Source organism: Raphanus sativus, chromosome 4 (genome assembly GCF_000801105.2).
Source record: "Raphanus sativus cultivar WK10039 chromosome 4, ASM80110v3, whole genome shotgun sequence".
In the NCBI taxonomy this organism is placed as follows: domain Eukaryota; kingdom Viridiplantae; phylum Streptophyta; class Magnoliopsida; order Brassicales; family Brassicaceae; genus Raphanus; species Raphanus sativus.
The window spans coordinates 9,435,736-9,453,075 of NC_079514.1; the positions used below are offsets into that span (position 1 = coordinate 9,435,736).

The following is a 17,340-nucleotide window of genomic DNA, read 5'->3' on the forward strand; positions in this document are numbered from 1 at the left end:
CACCTCTTTTCTTTTCTCTGCGCCATATGTTGTTGGCCTAACCTTTAGACAATACCTTAACCGGTACGTTTAGCTAGCTAACCCGAGAGACAGTACTGACTCGCAGAGATCAAGTAAAACAATACTTAACAAAAACAAACAAGTGTTTGAAACAGAGAAAAGTCATTCAGTTTACATAGTAGATATGCCATCATGACACTAACATTGTTTTAGAGTATGTTGCATTCTATAACATGCATCTCTTGTATGTTTTCTTTGATTCAATCACTGTTTTATTTTATTTCATGAAGTGGCACTTTTGAGCTGTTCATGACTGGATGATTCTTCTAAAAATCGTAGATGCGGTGATAAAGATACATGCAAACTTTGTTGCAACGTGATGATTCAAAGTCATTTGAGACATATTTTGACTTGGTATGAACGTCCTGGCACGTTAAAGCTATACTCATCATATATCATTTTATTTTTCAGAATAAAGTATGTTTATTTTCATCCAAAAGTGTTTAGTTCTTAGGATCTTGTTTTTCTTTTTTTCTTTAAATGAAAGTTTCAAAATTAAGTACCCTACAAGTGCTGATTTACAAATGAATTATAATGTCATTATATCTGAAGCAATATTTTTTGTACGCATACAAAAGAAAACAAATTTATTATGATATTACAAGCCCCAAGCACAAACTACTATCCTAAGTTCCTAACAATAGGAAGGTTTTATATAACCATATCAACCTTCTTTCTCCACAAACGCAATCATCGATCGAATAACCAAATTATAAAAAAGACATAAATTTAAAAAATTCAAATGATCCAAAAATAAGTAAACTATCACTTATTCAACTAACAAACACTAATTAAAACTCCCTTCATCAATAGATTTGGCATAGTATCGATCAACCTCGGAGTCACTCCTGTTGATCAAATTCACCATCAAGCCATGTTTCATGTACATCGTAAGAGCTAGCTTCGGTTCCACTTTGTGACCCTCCACCACCTTCACCTTGTATCGGTAAACTATTGCAGCCGCGGTAGATTTCATCTGATAATAAGCAAAATCTTTGCCTAAACAAAGACGTGGACCGCCATTGAAGGCAGTGAATTTATAGGCAGACTCACTCATAAACCGTCCGTCTCTTAGCCACCTCTCTGGCCTAAACTCACGACAGTCTTTTCCCCAAATTGCTTCCATACGGCCCATTGCGTAGATGGCGTATATAACTTTCTCTCCTCTCTTCAATACTGTTCCATCCGGGAATACATCATCTTCTTGGACCTGAATAATAACAGGTTAGCAACAAGGTGATAGACTGATAGGTTTAAAATCATAGAAACGTAATAAGTACTCACTCCGTTTTGATCTAAATGTCTTGTTGTTGAATAAATTTTTCATTACAAAACAAATGTTTTTTCTGAATAAATTATAGTGTTCGGCGACCGAAACCGACCGAAATTATTCTCTGTATTCTAGTGATGCCGATATCTTTTAATCCTTGATGACCAACGGGAATTGAACTACATATTACTGTATTGAGTTTTCTCCTCAAATACTATTAACAAATACTCCCTCCGTTTCGAATTATATGTCGTTTTGGAGCAAAATTTTCGTTTCAAAATAAGTGTTGTTTTATGATTTCAATGCAAAATTTATTGACTTTTTAATCTAATCTATTTTTTATTGGTTGAAATCTAATTAGATGTATTGGTAATGATGTTTTTATCTACTAAATATATAAAATTAAATGTTTTATTAATCTGTGTGCCGAAGTCTAAAACGACAAATAAATTGAAACGGAGGGAGTATCTTTTTATACTCTTAATGCAATTTTCAAATTAATTTAACTAACAAGTGCTATAATTTATAATAATTAAATAAAAAACTAGATATTTTAATGTATCAAAAATCCTAAAAAACATGCAATTTGAAACGAATGGAATATGAATGATTTTGTGGTTAGGTTTAATGGGTGAAAGAGCAGAACATAACATTCTTATTTGTTACCAGGAAGTCAAACATGTAGTTTATTTATTTCTTCTTTGAAAACGACTTTTAAGATACCTACGTATTAATTAGCTTTCTTCCCAAGAATATTCATAACTCTATCTCGTTACTGATTAGGTAACCTATAAGAAACCAAACAGGAATATGCTTTTTAAGTTTTTTTTTTTTGGTTTACTGGGTAAAAAGGAAAATTAATTAAACATGCAGTTAGTTTTACTGTTTTCAAAATTTTATCTTAAAATCTGGCTTTCTTACTAAGCAATTAATTGAAAATTGGCAAGAAAAACATATAAAAATTAGTCAAAATGTTACCTCTTTGTGATCAACAGGAACTGAAGGGTATAGTCTGAGTGCTTCAGACAAAGCAGCTTGTAGATAATCCATCTTCTTGATCTCTTCTGGTCTGAAAACAGGCTCGTAATCTATCTTCTTTGCATTTCCACTGTCATCTCTCTGCCTCAGAATCTTACATATCTCCACCATGATCTTCTCTTCCACCTCTGGATTCTTCTCAAGCAACCAGAAGAACCAGCTCAGAGCAACAGAAGAAGTATCTCTCCCAGCAAGTATGAAGTTCACACATATATCACGAAGAAACTTGTCTGAAAAACACTCTCCCTTCTCATCTCTTAGACCCATAAACACAGTTAACAGATCCGATCTCTTTGTGGTTTCACCCTCGAGAGACAGCTCTTTCTTCCTCGTCCTGATAACTTCATCAGCGAAATCATCAACACCTTTTATAGACTCCTTTAGCATCTTCTCCGTTCCTAAATTAAAATACCTCATGATCTTCCACACGCAAGTAGGCATGACGAATCTACAAACCGCAGCTTCTGTTGCGTCCTCAAAGGCTTTTGCAAAAGGTATAACTGGTTGATCAGGACCGAGACACCCTGGATCAACTCCAAAAGCAATCATGCATACGTTATCAAACGTTAGCCTCAACAAGACGTCTTGTAGATCAATAGGAGAAGAGCTTTTAACCGAAGTTTCGAGAACTGGTAAGAGCCTCTTGTGCACGAGCTCATACAGCGAATGAGTCGTTAGCTGTCTGAACTTAGCCGAATGAAACTCGATGCTTGCGGTTTTCCTCTGCCTCTGCCAAGTCTCGTCATCAGCGTTGAAGATTCCGTCTCCTAGGAGGTCTCGAAGGTTGTCTCGGAAATAAGAGCCTTTAGGGAAGACAGAGAAACGGTTCTTGAGGAGATGCTCGATGTTTCTTGGGTCACAAGTTATAGTACTGTTGAGGCTGCTAAACCAGGGGCCTCTGAAACGAAACGTCCCGTTTTGACGACAGAGAACATCGGATAGCCACTCGTATATGTTTCCTCTGATGCCAACAGCTAGAGAGGGAAGCATCCCTAGAAACGGCCACACGGGAAGTCCGTAGTGTTTCTTCTGACGCAAGGAATGTATGGCGATAAAGGCGGAAAGAGCTATAAAAAGCTCAAGAACTTGAACATTTCTCAAGAGAAACAGCCTCCGTGTAACCAGAGGGTCACCGGTGGAGGAAGAAGAAGAGAATAAAACATTATTGAAGGTGAAATTATAAGAAGAATTGGTATTCATTGTGACAAAAAAAAAACAAAAGAAGAGAATGATAATCTTTGAAATGAAGAATGAAGAGAGGTTAATAGAAATAGAGGTCGTTAGTTAGCAAGTGGGTGGAGAATATTGCATGAATTTCTTGTGTTGGGTGACAAAAAAAAAAAACTTAGGCTCTCAAGAGAAGATGGGTTTGGTTTGGTGAGCAGACAAATTTTTGTGTCTTAATATTCCTGCGGCTCTTTGATTCTCGTGTGTGTCCGTTACTTTTCTTTTCTTACACTTAATGAAGGGTTTCTTTTGGGTTTATGGGGGCTTTGTGTTTTTGAGAATTTCAATGGTCGAATCTTTTTAGAGGCTTAAATAGAAAAATTATTTAAGGGTTTTGGATTGTGTTATTGACCAGAATTGTGAACTAGTTTGGGGAAGGATCAGATGAGAGGTAGTTGGCTATGGGTAACCTAAGCTAATAGCCTAGCACTTTATCTCCGTTACATCGCCACGTTTGATTTTTTTTTTTATGAGGAAGTTTAATGAGTTTTATATTCTCAATAAGCCGAATTAAATGGGGGCATCATCTACACCAAAATGATAACTCTTCGTTTTAGTTAGGCCATCTAATCACGTTTTAATTAGATAGGTAGTGATAATTGGAATACCTATTTACAAAATAATCAAATGGTTGTTCAAAACTGACGAAACTAACTCTACAAAACTCTTAAGCTATTGTTACTTGCAATACCTATATGACTATTTATTTGTGTAGTGCCTACAGGAAAGATTATAACATTACATAAATAAATAAATAAAGGTCGCATGTTGTTAATTTTTTTGTATTAAAACGTGTATATAGATTGTAATAAGGAATTTGTACGCGGTCGCATGTTGTTATCTTTTTGTATTAAAACGTGTAAATGGATCTTGTTACAAGGAATTTGTACGCGGTCGCATGTTGTTATTTTTTTGTATTAAAACGTGTATATGGATTGTTATAAGGAATTTGTACGCTGAGGTCAATAAATAAATAAATTGTAAGATAACAGTCTGACACACAAAACAATTCTGTACATATATGAATGTTAAACTGTTACACACCTAACATTATGTCTGATTTTAATTCGAACCTCCGCTATTAACTCTGGTCTCTCATCATTGGCTTATATATAATTTCTTCAGGTCTAGCTCTTAGCACACTCGTCGTCATAAATATAAATAATTTTGTTTATATTTTCATTTGTTTAAATTTGCCCGGTGTATTTAAAAAATGTATATTACAAATCAGGTGGTTAAAAATTTGGTATTAATGCCCAAATTAATTCAAAACAGAATACGTATTACACGTGTGATTCAATTATATCAAAAACAAAAACTTATCAAAACAATCAATCAACCTAAAATAAGAAAATAATATAATGATTAATCATATAAGTTGATTAAGTTTTTTGGATTATTTAAAATTTAATAGAATAGATTTATGATAAGAGATAATATATAATGTTTAAAATGTAACTTATATAAAAAATTAGAGAAAGATATAAGAAAGCCCAAAAGACACAGTGTTCGGCCCATTAATAAGAAAAAGGCCCATACATGGTGATGAAGCCATGTGGAGCGAGCGGTGTGCTTCCAAGTACTACTACTAGATGCAGTCATCTTCTTCCTCAACAGAGGTTTTTGACCCAAGCTCCTGATGCTCATCAACCCTTTCTAGCAATCGTTACAACAGACGAGGTTAGAGAATCGCTTGTTATCAGAAAAGAGAAAATGGCGTCTCTTTTCAACAAATTTCAAAAGGTTAATGAATCTCTTGCTTCTGTCTGTTTTGATCTTCGTCGAACTTTTACCCTCTCTGGTACGATTTATAATACTGGGAGCGAAGAAAGTTTGTGCCTTTAGGGTTTCGGTTTGAACCAATATGTTTGAAATGTCCTCATTCTATTTTGGTGTGGCATTGCCAAGAAATAAATTAGAACATACGAAGTTAGGTTGAAGAGGAATCTAACCGTTTTCGTTTTCTGCTGTTATATGTCTCGTGAAGTTTTAGCCTTTGATCAATTTATTCGCACTGAGGATGAATGGATCTTAGGGATTTGCAGGGTTTTAGTAAGAGTCTTAGGCAGTGTTGATTGAGATTTTCTCTTATAGTTTTGTTTGCATTACATTTTTGCGTATCTCCAGGCTGTTGGAGTTCTTGCCAAGAGTACCACGTTTGCTAAGAACCCAAGGCAACTGCAATTTGAAGCAGACATTAACAAACTGTTTATGTATACAAGGTTGGTTTGTCTTTGTTGTTGTTCTTGTAAGTTTGTGAGTGCATCCACTTTTTAAGCTCATGAAAAAACGAATTGTGTACTAGCTTTAACCGGCTGGGAAGAGAAGCTGTGGAGACGGACGCAGAAGAGATCATTGAGATGGCTGGTAAAACCTCTTTGTCTGAGCAGCAGAAACAAGTTCAAGACAACATTCACTACCAAGTTGAAAACTTCTGCTCTTTGATGGATGGAATCCTCTGTCCTCCTGATGTTAGCAAGAACGAGCCGGGATCACAACCAGCAACCCCTCCTCGTCGTCAAAGCGGTCTTACTTTCGCCGTTGGTGGGAGTAATGCTGTTTTAGCTGCAGATAAGCCTCGTAAGTGTTTTCGTTTTACTTAGAGTCACTTTGTGAACTTTATTTCATTTTTAGACTCACTGATTCTTCTTCAGCACAGTTGTTCCGGAGACAAAGCCTTTGAAACTCGCTGAGGTCTCACAGAGACTAATGGATCAGCTCGGCTATACCCTTGAGATCAAACCTTCGGTAGTACCTCACAAAGACGCTGGTCAAGGTTGTTTCATCAAAGGCGAAGCAGATGCTGGAACAGTCTTAGCCTTTTACCCTGGAGTCATCTACTCCCCTGCCTTCTACAGGTACATCCCAGGGTACCCTAAGGTTGACTCACAGAACTCGTATCTCATCACCAGGTACGACGGGACCGTGATAAACGCTCAGCCCTGGGGTCTTGGAGGAGAATGTAGAGAAGCATGGACTGGCTCCTACACACCTGCTGCGGTCAAAACAGACGCTAAAACAGCAGAAAACGGTTCAGACAGGTTATGGAAAGCGTTGAGCAAGCCACTCCAAGGCTCTTCGGGTAAAGCAAAAGAGGTTCTCGAGAGGAGAAACCCTTTGGCTTTTGGTCACTTAGCTAACCACCCTACGAATGAAACCAACCCAAACGTTATGATATGTCCCTATGACTTCCCCTTGGCGTTGAAAGATCTGCGGCCTTACATTCCCAATGTATCTTTTGGAGATTCTGGAGAGGTGAAGATGAAGAGATTTGGAAGCTTTTGGTTTAAGACAGGTGGTAACAACGGCTTGGACGCTCCGGTTCTGAAGACATTGGTTTTGGTGGCAACGAGGGCGTTGCGCGATGAGGAGCTTCTTCTGAATTACAGGTTGAGCAACTCTAAGAGACGACCGGATTGGTATACTCCGGTTAACGAAGAGGAGGACCGGAGAAGATGGAGCTAAAACTTGTCCCCACTTCTCTCTTGTTATGTTCTTTTTTGGAATTGAGTTTTGGGTTTTGATTATGGCAAATGCTTATTGACTCTTAAGTACAATTTTTAAATTGTTTTGTCAGGAATAAATTCAATAAGCACTTTTCTTGTTGTATATATATACTGTAGTAATTAATATCTTCGCTGTTACATATTAAAACGGATATGCTGTACATATTATATCTATTAGGTCTATGCTTCTTTATCTTCTTCTTGCTTGGATTGGATAGCTTCCACAAGCTGGAGTAACATTGCACCGATGAAGTACCAGGTAACTCCGGCTAACAAAATCTGCTGCCATGGGCTGTTAACTATAGACAGAGCCAACGAGCCACCTATATGGTCACTGAGCTCTGGGGCTCTGTAGCTGGCTTGGAACTGAACCAGGAACACTGCTACTGTGGCTGTTCCGATTGGGAACTTCTGTATCTTGAAGTTCTGCCTTGTATATTCTCTTCTACTACTAGTAGTAGCCTTCTCTTCAGATGGAGTGTTCTTATGAGGCACCGAAGTAGTCTTGGTACTGGTGTTTCCGGATGAGGGAAGAGCTAGGTTTGATGGAATCCAGTAATCTTCTCCAACCATGGAAGCTGGTCGTCGTCTTTCTTTGGTTTCCCCGCTCTGTTCTGCTTGTTTCATTGCTGCAACAGCGTCTTGAAGCTTTCTGATGTTTGGTTCTGGTGCTTTCTTCCTTTTGGTGAAAGTGAGACTCATGTTTGAATCAGGACTCAATGGTTTTGAGTAGGGTGATGATCTCCAGTATAGCCAATTGGAGATAGACCTGATTGCTTCCACTGCACTCATTCTTACTTCTCTCTGCAAGTCACTCTCCTGCTCAAAAGACACACACACACAGCTACTCAATATCCGACAGTTCTAGTTGCTGCTTAAGACAAATGTAAAAGACACTCTCACATGTGAGCTCTCTCTTGTGGTTCTGCTCACAGATTCAGCGTATCTTTGCTGGAACTTCTTGACATCAACAAACACGTTGGAGACACGCTCACCAACCGTGTTCCCAACCCCTATCCTCACGTTTCCTCGAGGCTGCTTTGACATAAGAAACTCCAATGGCGCTAGATCAGATCTCTCCACCATTCTGCACAGATCGCATAAAAGAATCAAAATCATATAAAGAGATGGAAAAATCTAGATCTACCATCGTTATGTGCTTACGAGATGCAGTCTATGGGGCAAGCTTCGATAGCTTCTTTGATTTTAGACTCAGGATCAGCCCACTGAGCGACAACCCTAGCTCTCCCGTGAGCTGTTTCGATAGCAAACGTTCTCTCTGCACACAAAGCACACTTCAAGCAACCAACGCACTTGACCTCATCTACAAACACAGCTCGTTGCTCTGTCTCTGGTCCGCACCAAACCGAGTAGATAGGTTTCCCTGTGTAGCCTCTAAGCTCTTCCAGTTTCGCTTGCTCCTGCAACAAGCAACCGTACTGTTTTACTTAGCGTGCCCTTCAAGAAAACTACAAAAAATCAAAGAAGCAATATATACCATCGTTTCAAATTAGATGTTTTTCACAAAAAAACACAATTAAATACAAAGTTTTTATTTATATTTTATTATTAAAATTCTATAGTATTTATTGTCTTTAAATTTAAGGTAAAACAGGAATTAGTCTAAAATTACATTGAAATCATAAAACATTTATTTTTAACAATAAGGTTACTTAACAACTATACTTCAATTTAAAAAAAGGAGGGAGTATTAATTATATAACCTTATCATAGGCTTGGCGTGAGATAGGATCAGACAGAAGCTTGTAAGCCTCGTTAAGTATGATGGCCATGTCGTGGCCTGGAACTCCTGCGATATCTGGATGACAACGTTTTTGCAAGTTACGATAAGCTGCTTTGATCTGAGACTTGTCGGATCCCCGGTCGATACCTAAGAGGTCGTAAAGATCGAAGTCTGTGATGGAAGATGATGAAGTAGCTCTACACTTGAGCTTGAAAGGTGTTCTAATGGTAGTGAGCTTCTGAGGTGTGGTGGTACATGGCCATGTAGTAGTCGAGGGAGGAAGAGTCGTGGGAGTAAAGATAGTCGGCGTCATTTTGATCCTCTTCTCTTTGTTCTGCTCCGGACGGTGGAGGAAGGTTGTATAAAATATCTTATGGGTGAACTATTTTTCTATCTCTCTCTTGGAAGATATTTATTTTGAGACGCAAAAAGAAAGTTCCAATTTGAGTTGAAAATATCTAATGGAAATTGAATAAAAGGGGACAAAAATTTTGTTTGGTGGGGAATAAAAAGAGTTTGAACTTTTTGTGATGTTATCCATTCATAGGAATAAAAGTTTAAGGCTGAGGATCATCAATCCATGAAAATTGGCGTGGCTTCTATTATGTCAATTACATATTTAGATAATCTAATTGACACGGTTAATACTATAAACTTTAGAAGATAACAATATTTTTGTTATGAGTTTTCTAACTCAAAATCAATTGAATATAACTATGTTGAATCACAAGACTTATTATAAATAAATATATTTTTTTTTTTTTTTGTTTAACCTGGGGGTATCCCAGGCCCAGAAGGCCCAGACTAATCCCCAAGGGGAAGGAATGCCCACGGATAGACGCCCCTCCCAGTTTTTCAAATGGGCCGAAAGCATGGCCCATATCCGTGTGGGTGACAAGAGCGTTGCAAGGTAGTTCCCTCCGGCGTGGATCGAACCCCCTACCTGGGTGCAGGCGGGGACCCGTCCTAACCATTGGGCTACAACGTCTTGTCATAAATAAATATATTATATCTGGCTATTGTTTTTCTAACACATTTATCTGATGTTTTTTTATCACTAATGCAATTTACATTTCTATTTCTTTCACAATCTTCTTTTTAAATTCCTAGCAGTTTACTGGATTTCTTTGACATTAATATTTTATGTTCTTTTCAGAAAAAATGTATTAGGATATCATTTTTCCAAATTAATCAAAATCCAGTAACAAATAATATATAGATTAGACAAAAACACTTTATTATAGTAATGTTTTTGTCTAATCCATACTCTCTCCGCTTCAAAAGATGCATGTTTTAGGAAAAAAAATGTTTCAAAAAGATGTATTTCAAAACATAGAAAATGATTAATAATGAAAAATTGTATGTTTCAAAAATATTAATTGCATTTTCTGAAATTTTATTGGTTTGAAAATATAAAAATATAAAATTACAAAAATTTATACATTAATAGCTAAATTTTAATGTGTTTTTCTAATAAGTGTGAAAATCAGTTTTAGATTAATTTGAGACGGAGGGGTATATTATTTATAAGGGCTTTTAAAAAGAAATTCTCAAATATAAATGGGCTTTTATGAATGAACCCATTCAATCAAGCCCACAAACTTTCGTCATTTCTCGACTGCCGATTCTGATGATTCAACAACGTCTTTTCCAGCTTGGTTCGATTTCATAGGGTTCTTCATCAGTACGACGAGATTCTCGGAAAAAGCCATGTCTAGACAAGTCACAAAACTTCTCGGATCTCTTCCTTCCAAACTCCGCTCTTCCGTCGCCAGCTCATCATCAGAGCTGTACCCTTCGTCTCTCACAAAGTCTCGCTCCTTCGGAACAACACCTCCGCCTCCCGCTGCCGTCTTCGTCGACAAAAACACCCGCGTCATCTGCCAGGGCATCACCGGAAAGAACGGTACTTTCCACACTGAACAAGCCATTGAGTACGGCACCAAAATGGTAATTTCGCATTTTTGATAGAAAATTGCCAAATTGTGAACTCTACAGAGCATAAAGAAAGCACGACTCTTTACTGTTTCATCACCCCCCGAATTGACTTGTGAATCTGATCGATTACGTCATTCTGTGATGAGGGTTTGCTTCTTGGAGCTTACTTTGATCGCAGCTAGTCTCGTTTCCTCTGGATACACCATAAAGTTCGAGACTTTACTGTTCTGTACCTCCCGAATTGATTGTAATCTGACTAATTGCTTCAGTCTGTGATGAGATGATTTTTTTTAAAAAGTTTTTGTTGCTTCGATATATATATATATATATAGGTAGCGGGAGTGACACCGAAGAAGGGTGGAACAGAGCATTTAGGTCTTCCTGTTTTCAATACAGTCGCTGAAGCCAAGGCTGAGACAAAAGCCAATGCCTCTGTGATCTATGTCCCTGCGCCTTTTGCTGCTGCTGCCATCATGGAAGGTGTGGCTGCTGAGTTGGATCTTGTTGTCTGTATCACTGAAGGGATTCCTCAACATGACATGGTAATAATAACAGATTCGATAGGTTTTGTACATTAGTGGGGGTTTACTGATTCTATTTGATTTTTTTTTGTAATGTAGGTTCGTGTAAAGGCTGCTCTTAACAGTCAGTCCAAAACTAGGCTGATCGGCCCTAACTGCCCTGGGATTATCAAACCTGGTGAATGTAAGATTGGGATTATGCCGGGGTACATCCACAAGCCGGGGAAGATAGGGATTGTTTCTCGGTCTGGTACATTGACATATGAAGCTGTAAGGTTCTTTTTTTTGTCATGTTTGGCTCTCTTTTGTCTCTGTCACTTTCCTTAAGTCTGTATGATGATTTTTGCTGGAAGAAGTGCTTGATTTTGGTTTTTATCTTTTCATTGCAGGTTTTCCAAACTACTGCAGTAGGTCTGGGACAATCAACGTGTGTAGGAATTGGAGGGGATCCTTTTAACGGCACAAATTTTGTTGACTGCTTGGAGAAGTTCTTTGTTGACCCTCAAACAGAAGGTCTCTCTCTGTTTCTGGCCACCACAATTGATCCTTTTTTATTTCTTTTTATTTGAGTCATTTACCGTTAATATTCAGTAGATAACCAGTACTTACCGTTTGACCAAAAAATAAATAAACCAATACTTACCTTATATCCCAAGAATACTTGTTCTTTAGTTTGTAGAAAAAAAGTGATTCATTCATTTGCAGTGATAGACTCAAAAGTGTTGTGAATATTGATGTTTTCACTTTGGTGATTCACCAATCTAAGCTTTGTTTTGTAGATTAGAGAAAGACTCCAGCTTTAATTTTTTTTTGTAACTAATAAAGGATTGTGTTACTTTCAGGTATCGTTCTCATTGGAGAAATCGGTGGTACTGCAGAAGAAGATGCCGCTGCTTTGATAAAGGTAACGAACTCAATGCATCTCTTTTAAAAAAAAAGAAACACGCGTTTCCATTTCTAGATGATGGATAGTCAAAATTAAAAAAAAAAACATAAATGTTTGTCAATCAAACAGGAAAGTGGTACAGACAAGCCTGTAGTTGCTTTCATTGCTGGACTCACTGCACCACCCGGGCGTCGAATGGGTCATGCCGGAGGTAAAAGAACTGTTAACTCGACTCTGTCATTCATTCATACACAGTCTTCTTCTCACTCCCGGGGTTAAATCTTGTAATTTCTCTTCTTCTTTTTTGATCCGGTGAAGCCATTGTCTCCGGTGGTAAAGGCACGGCTCAGGACAAGATTAAGAGCCTAAGAGACGCTGGAGTTAAGGTGGTTGAGTCACCAGCTAAGATTGGTGCGGCTATGTTTGAGCTTTTCCAAGAAAGAGGTCTTTTGAATTAGAAGTGAATTTTAATATTCCATAATCTGATCAATCTGGTGTACCTCTATTATAACCAAAAAAAAAAATATTCAGACTAAAAGATATTTTGCAGAGAGGAAGAGGTTCTCTTTCTTTGGCCTTTGTTTTCATAATATCATTACTAGAAATGGGAATTAAATCAGTTCACGAGTTTCTTGTTCTTTTGAGCTTGAAAAGTCAATATTACATTATGGGGTAAATTTAGAAGCTCTTTGACTACTAGTCTACTAGTATCATACTGATAACTAACTCTTGATTTGAACGGATGCTAACAAAAAACTTTTTGTAAGTTATAAATAATTGTAAATATGTTTTAATAAATTAATGATTCATAAAGTTGTTTCATATGGGAAACTAATTGACATGTGAGCGGCTTTTAGTCAATAAAGAATGACAATACAAAAGAGAAGAGACCTACTGGGTCTTCCTAGTTAAATCAATGGTGGTAATCACGCGGTTCTCTTTAATACTATCACTAATCACTGAATCACTGACGTCATATATGCTTCCATGTCATTCGTCTTACTCTTTTCTCTGTCTAGAGTTTACGTAAGCCTCAAAATGAAAAAAAAAAAAAAGAATCAGAACATTTATCATTTAGTTAGGCATGCTACTAAATAAATTAAAAAAACTTACATCTACGCAATATATACGTATGCGTATGTAGACGAGCCTGGGATCCAGAAGAGTGAGGTAGCTATAATGACGAGAAAAGCCTTGGACCCAACTTTTCCTCTCTAATTATTAGTTTCCTTATTTAGAAACAATAACATGTTTCCTGCGAGTCCTCTGACAGAACATAAGCGCTACTTCCTTAAAAAATTCTTGTGACCCAAAATTCAAAGGAAAAGACTTTTCATTTGAACTCCAATTGTTATTATTGTATTGCTCACGTCACATAAATGTAAATTGTCTACGTATTATTTTCACTATATAAATTCGTTCGTTACTAAATCGATATTTTGGCATATCTGTTACAAGCATGCCATTAAAATAGTAGTTCATCAGCTCATATTATCCAATTTTTCTTTAATTAAAAAAAAGTAATCTGATCTGATGTAGCTGCTGATATATATTACTATTAAGGTATACATTTTTCAGAAACTCTGTATAATATACACAATATTCAGACTCACTTAAAATGTATAACTTGCCACAACATTTTTTCTGTGCTTTGTGTGGTGATGTTGATGTCTAATTAAAAGACACATGTTCCTCTCTTGTTTTCCTCTCATTTTGTAACCAAAATATTATAGAACTCAAATCATACAAAAAGATTAACCATTGTTTCTGATGAAACGAGGACATATATTTTGTTTTGCCATCTCAGGTTTGAATTTGATTTTCGTTAGTGAGTATTTGATTGAAATTGACAGGATAAAGAATAAGAAGATGATGATATAAACTTCACAGGCTTAACTACACATATATTGATTTTACTATTGAAATAAGAGAATCAAGGGCGCTTAGGAGGTGGGTAAGAATTTTTTTTAAAAAGTCACTTTCAAATATTGTTACACTTTGTCCTTTCCCATTTGGCTACTTTCTCTATTTGCCTTTTGCTTTTTTATGGTAACTTCCTTTCCTTATAACATTTTTCATGAAATTTCCATTTTTGTAATCTTTATAGAATTGCGTCATGCATGGCAGATCAAAGAAATTAATGGTTTAAATTTGACTGAAAAGGGACTTCTCTGCAAAAGAAATTACCAAACTGCCATTACATTTCTAATTAAAACTTAATATGTAACTTATTGCTTTAGTTTTTTGATAGCCCACCTTTTTTTTTACTTTGTAGTCTAAGTGTTTCGTATATATCTTGATTAATTCACTTTACAGGTAAATTTAAAAGGGAGATATATAATGTTACGACATATTAGCAGTAACAATGTAAATTAACTAACCCTAAGAAATTGTTGAAATAGGTAAGCCTTATATAGATATTATTTGCACTCTCCAATATATAGAGAAAAAGTGAAAAACTTATAAATGTATAAAAGTAATAAGGAAGGAGAAGAAAGAAAAATGAAATTAGGCATATGGAGACAATAGAATTATAGAGAAAATAGAATTATATGAAACAGTAAGATGAAATCACACACGCTATACACACGGTATTATACAGAAAATAAAAAGAGTAATTAATCATATTCTTCAGCACCACCATTAACCTCTCTCCTCTTAGTGTCATCCAATCTCATGATAGACTACTGATCTCCATTTCCAGATCCTTAGAAGAACACAACTCAACATAAAAGTACTTTAAAAGACTCTCTTTTCCTTTTATTTTCTTTCTTTATTTCTCTATATATATATATATTTCACACAATCACACTATATAACTAGGCATACACATTCTCTCGCTTCTCTCTAGTTCACACCTCAAGATTCAAGAATCAGACTATCATTGAAATGAATCCTGTAATTAAATCTAGGGTTTTAGATTCTTGTTTTTTTTTTTTTCGTTTTCTAGTCACTTAATGAGAGATTTCTTTTTAGTTGATCAAACTTTTTGCCTTTTGTGTACCCACCTCACATGTAAATTTGAATCAGGAGGAAGAGGAAGGAGCGAATAAGAGGAAGAGAGGAGAGATGGGAAGAGGGAAGATCGAGATAAAGAGGATAGAGAATCGGACATCAAGGCAAGTGACCTTCTCCAAGAGGCGAAGTGGTCTTATCAAGAAGACTCATGAGCTCTCTGTTCTCTGCGATGCTCACATCGGTCTCATCGTCTTCTCCGCAACCGGAAAGCTCACCGAGTACTGCTCCGAACCTTCCAAGTTAGCTTCTTCTCCTCTCTCTTTCATTCTCTCTCAAATTAGGGTTTCTGAGATCTATACATACATGTGTATGTATTGATATCTACTTTTTTTTGTTTGGTCAATTGTATTGATCTAATTAAATGAGGATATGAGAGATATATATCTCCTCGTGCTTGTGTTGAACAGACAGTTTTCATCATTAGTTTCTGAAGTAGCAGGTACCATGAAAATGGTTTTAAGATTTTAATTTGGCCCAAACGTTAAGAATCTCTCTGCAGATACTAGCTACTGTATATATTTATTCTTGCAGTAATTTATTTGTATATATGCGTACATGCATGTATATAGTCAGTCATTAATGGTATATTTGGGTCAAATTTTATATTTTCTACACCTGCCGAGCAAAGAGATCTGCAAAGATTTGACATTTCTTGAACAACCTTTTTTCATAAAAAGATCTCAATTTGTGTTTATATAACACTTGAGTAATATTTACAACACATACATACATACCTATATATAAGTCTAGTTTAATAATTCGATTTAAGTACAATTAATTATATGAAAATCTGTACTAATTAGAAGATTTAGATCTAAGTTATAAACCAGAAGACAAACTTATTCACATATAAGCCCTACATTAATGTGAGAAGAAGGGTATGCTTATAGTTTTAAGTTTTCTTTCACAAAACAAAGAGGGGGAAACACCTTTTGTGAGATTGAAATACTAATTTGATCACATTAATAATTACCAATATTGAATAGGATGCCTCAGCTCATTGACCGATACTTGCAGACCAACGGCTTGCGACTTCCTGACCCTAATGACGGCCAGGTATAATATATACGCACACTTATTCATTGGTCTTTACCAATTTAAAACAACAATTTAAAAAAAAAGTTTCACAAGAATGAAATTTAGTTTGGAGTTTGTGTGTATATATAGGAGGAACTATGCCAAGAGATTGAAGTACTACGAAGAGAGACATGTAAGCTTGAGCTCCGTCTGCGTCCATACCAGGGACATGGCTTAGCCTCTATCCCTCCACACGAGCTCGATCGACTAGAGCAACAGCTCGAGCATTCTGTCCTTAAAGTCCGTGAGCGTAAGGTAACGTAACAATGTATGCTCATATCATTAATATATATTCTCTTAGAACTATATTTCATTACATTTTTGTATGTTTGTCTGATTTCTCTCCTTTTCTATCTAATATAAATATATCGAAGAATGAGTTGCTGCAGCAACAGTTGGAGAATCTAAGCAGAAAGGTCTCTTCTTTAATCATTCATTTTATTTCCACTATTTCTTCTAAAAATGATCTTTATACTGGGGGTTTAACGATCAATATCATGTTTTATGCATGTGTTTAGAGGCGGATGCTGGAAGACGATAACAACAATATGTACCGTTGGGTAGGTTTGGTTATTATTAGCTAGATAATGTTAATTTTGTTTGCACGTTTGAGTGACATATTCTTACTATGTATAATGTATTGCAGCTTCATGAGCATCGTACCGCGATGGAGTTTCAGCAAGCTGGGATAGAGACCAAACCAGGGGAGTATCAACAGTTTCTTGAGCAGGTTCAGTACTATAATGATCATCATCATCAGCAGCAACAACCAAACAGTGTTCTTCAGCTAGCTACGCTTCCTTCGGAGATTGATCCTAATTACCATCTCCAGCTTGCTCAGCCTAATCTTCAAAACGATAATTAGTCCTCAGCCATATTTACTCTTTCTCTCTGAATGAAGAAGTACTCCATTTATGTCGTTTATTACCTATCTTACTTGGACAGTGTCTTATTTTGTGTCTGTTTTGGTGTGGTTATGGAACCTTTTGAAATACAATAGCATAATGGTATTTGATTACATAATTAACCATATAATATCATTCACCAATCATCAG

The 17,340-nt window shown here is 36.4% G+C and overlaps 5 protein-coding genes across 7 annotated transcripts; 3 read left to right on the forward strand and 2 right to left on the reverse strand.

Annotated features, from left to right (window-relative positions):
- Positions 1 to 577: 577 nt before the first annotated feature.
- On the reverse strand, positions 578 to 3,889 carry LOC108851462 (cytochrome P450 86B1). Its single transcript, XM_018624897.2, has 2 exons — positions 2,309 to 3,889; positions 578 to 1,270 (listed from the first exon to the last, which is right to left on the reverse strand). Exons 1-2 carry the CDS (start codon positions 3,566 to 3,568, stop codon positions 848 to 850), a joined length of 1,683 nt encoding a protein of 560 aa, XP_018480399.1. The 5' UTR covers positions 3,569 to 3,889; the 3' UTR covers positions 578 to 847.
- Positions 3,890 to 5,183: 1,294 nt separating this feature from the next.
- LOC108855914 (uncharacterized) lies at positions 5,184 to 7,204 on the forward strand. Its single transcript, XM_018629842.2, has 4 exons — positions 5,184 to 5,338; positions 5,723 to 5,817; positions 5,901 to 6,175; positions 6,255 to 7,204. The coding sequence occupies exons 1-4, from the start codon at positions 5,309 to 5,311 to the stop codon at positions 7,058 to 7,060; spliced, it is 1,206 nt and encodes a 401-aa protein (XP_018485344.1). The 5' UTR covers positions 5,184 to 5,308; the 3' UTR covers positions 7,061 to 7,204.
- LOC108855913 (chaperone protein dnaJ C76, chloroplastic) lies at positions 7,180 to 9,280 on the reverse strand. Its single transcript, XM_018629841.2, has 4 exons — positions 8,826 to 9,280; positions 8,266 to 8,522; positions 8,005 to 8,188; positions 7,180 to 7,920 (listed from the first exon to the last, which is right to left on the reverse strand). The coding sequence occupies exons 1-4, from the start codon at positions 9,156 to 9,158 to the stop codon at positions 7,282 to 7,284; spliced, it is 1,413 nt and encodes a 470-aa protein (XP_018485343.1). The 5' UTR covers positions 9,159 to 9,280; the 3' UTR covers positions 7,180 to 7,281.
- Positions 9,281 to 10,440: 1,160 nt separating this feature from the next.
- Positions 10,441 to 12,827, forward strand: LOC108848932 (succinate--CoA ligase [ADP-forming] subunit alpha-2, mitochondrial). Its single transcript, XM_018622399.2, has 7 exons — positions 10,441 to 10,795; positions 11,116 to 11,325; positions 11,404 to 11,574; positions 11,694 to 11,817; positions 12,147 to 12,208; positions 12,320 to 12,401; positions 12,509 to 12,827. Exons 1-7 carry the CDS (start codon positions 10,556 to 10,558, stop codon positions 12,646 to 12,648), a joined length of 1,029 nt encoding a protein of 342 aa, XP_018477901.1. The 5' UTR covers positions 10,441 to 10,555; the 3' UTR covers positions 12,649 to 12,827.
- A 2,003-nt stretch (positions 12,828 to 14,830) lies between these two features.
- LOC108852980 (protein TRANSPARENT TESTA 16) lies at positions 14,831 to 17,324 on the forward strand. 3 transcript variants are annotated; one of them, XM_018626447.2, is made up of 7 exons: positions 14,831 to 14,924; positions 15,221 to 15,447; positions 16,195 to 16,264; positions 16,376 to 16,540; positions 16,660 to 16,701; positions 16,804 to 16,845; positions 16,932 to 17,324. In XM_018626447.2, the coding sequence occupies exons 2-7, from the start codon at positions 15,260 to 15,262 to the stop codon at positions 17,148 to 17,150; spliced, it is 726 nt and encodes a 241-aa protein (XP_018481949.1). In that variant the 5' UTR covers positions 14,831 to 14,924; positions 15,221 to 15,259; the 3' UTR covers positions 17,151 to 17,324. The 3 variants fall into 3 exon arrangements, with proteins under 3 accessions (XP_018481949.1, XP_056863094.1, XP_056863095.1); XM_057007114.1 differs by lacking the exon at positions 14,831 to 14,924 and adding an exon at positions 14,985 to 15,088; XM_057007115.1 differs by lacking the exon at positions 14,831 to 14,924 and adding an exon at positions 14,985 to 15,088 and having other exon boundaries at positions 16,675 to 16,701.
- Positions 17,325 to 17,340: the final 16 nt, after the last annotated feature.

Coding starts and splice junctions, on each gene's coding strand:
- LOC108851462 (XM_018624897.2), bottom strand. CDS start 3,568: ATGAATACCAATTCTTCTTATAATTTCACCTTCAATAATGTTTTATTC. Junction 1,271..2,308: donor TTCCTGTTGATCACAAAGAG/GTAACATTTTGA, acceptor GTTATTATTCAG/GTCCAAGAAGATGATGTATT.
- LOC108855914 (XM_018629842.2), top strand. CDS start 5,309: ATGGCGTCTCTTTTCAACAAATTTCAAAAG. Junction 5,339..5,722: donor TTTTCAACAAATTTCAAAAG/GTTAATGAATCT, acceptor GCGTATCTCCAG/GCTGTTGGAGTTCTTGCCAA. Junction 5,818..5,900: donor AAACTGTTTATGTATACAAG/GTTGGTTTGTCT, acceptor ATTGTGTACTAG/CTTTAACCGGCTGGGAAGAG.
- LOC108855913 (XM_018629841.2), bottom strand. CDS start 9,158: ATGACGCCGACTATCTTTACTCCCACGACTCTTCCTCCCTCGACTACT. Junction 8,523..8,825: donor CACGCCAAGCCTATGATAAG/GTTATATAATTA, acceptor TGCTTGTTGCAG/GAGCAAGCGAAACTGGAAGA. Junction 7,921..8,004: donor CCACAAGAGAGAGCTCACAT/GTGAGAGTGTCT, acceptor TCTTTTGAGCAG/GAGAGTGACTTGCAGAGAGA.
- LOC108848932 (XM_018622399.2), top strand. CDS start 10,556: ATGTCTAGACAAGTCACAAAACTTCTCGGATCTCTTCCTTCCAAACTC. Junction 11,326..11,403: donor GGATTCCTCAACATGACATG/GTAATAATAACA, acceptor TTTGTAATGTAG/GTTCGTGTAAAGGCTGCTCT. Junction 11,818..12,146: donor TGTTGACCCTCAAACAGAAG/GTCTCTCTCTGT, acceptor TGTTACTTTCAG/GTATCGTTCTCATTGGAGAA.
- LOC108852980 (XM_057007114.1), top strand. Junction 16,265..16,375: donor CTGACCCTAATGACGGCCAG/GTATAATATATA, acceptor GTGTATATATAG/GAGGAACTATGCCAAGAGAT. Junction 16,846..16,931: donor ACAACAATATGTACCGTTGG/GTAGGTTTGGTT, acceptor AATGTATTGCAG/CTTCATGAGCATCGTACCGC.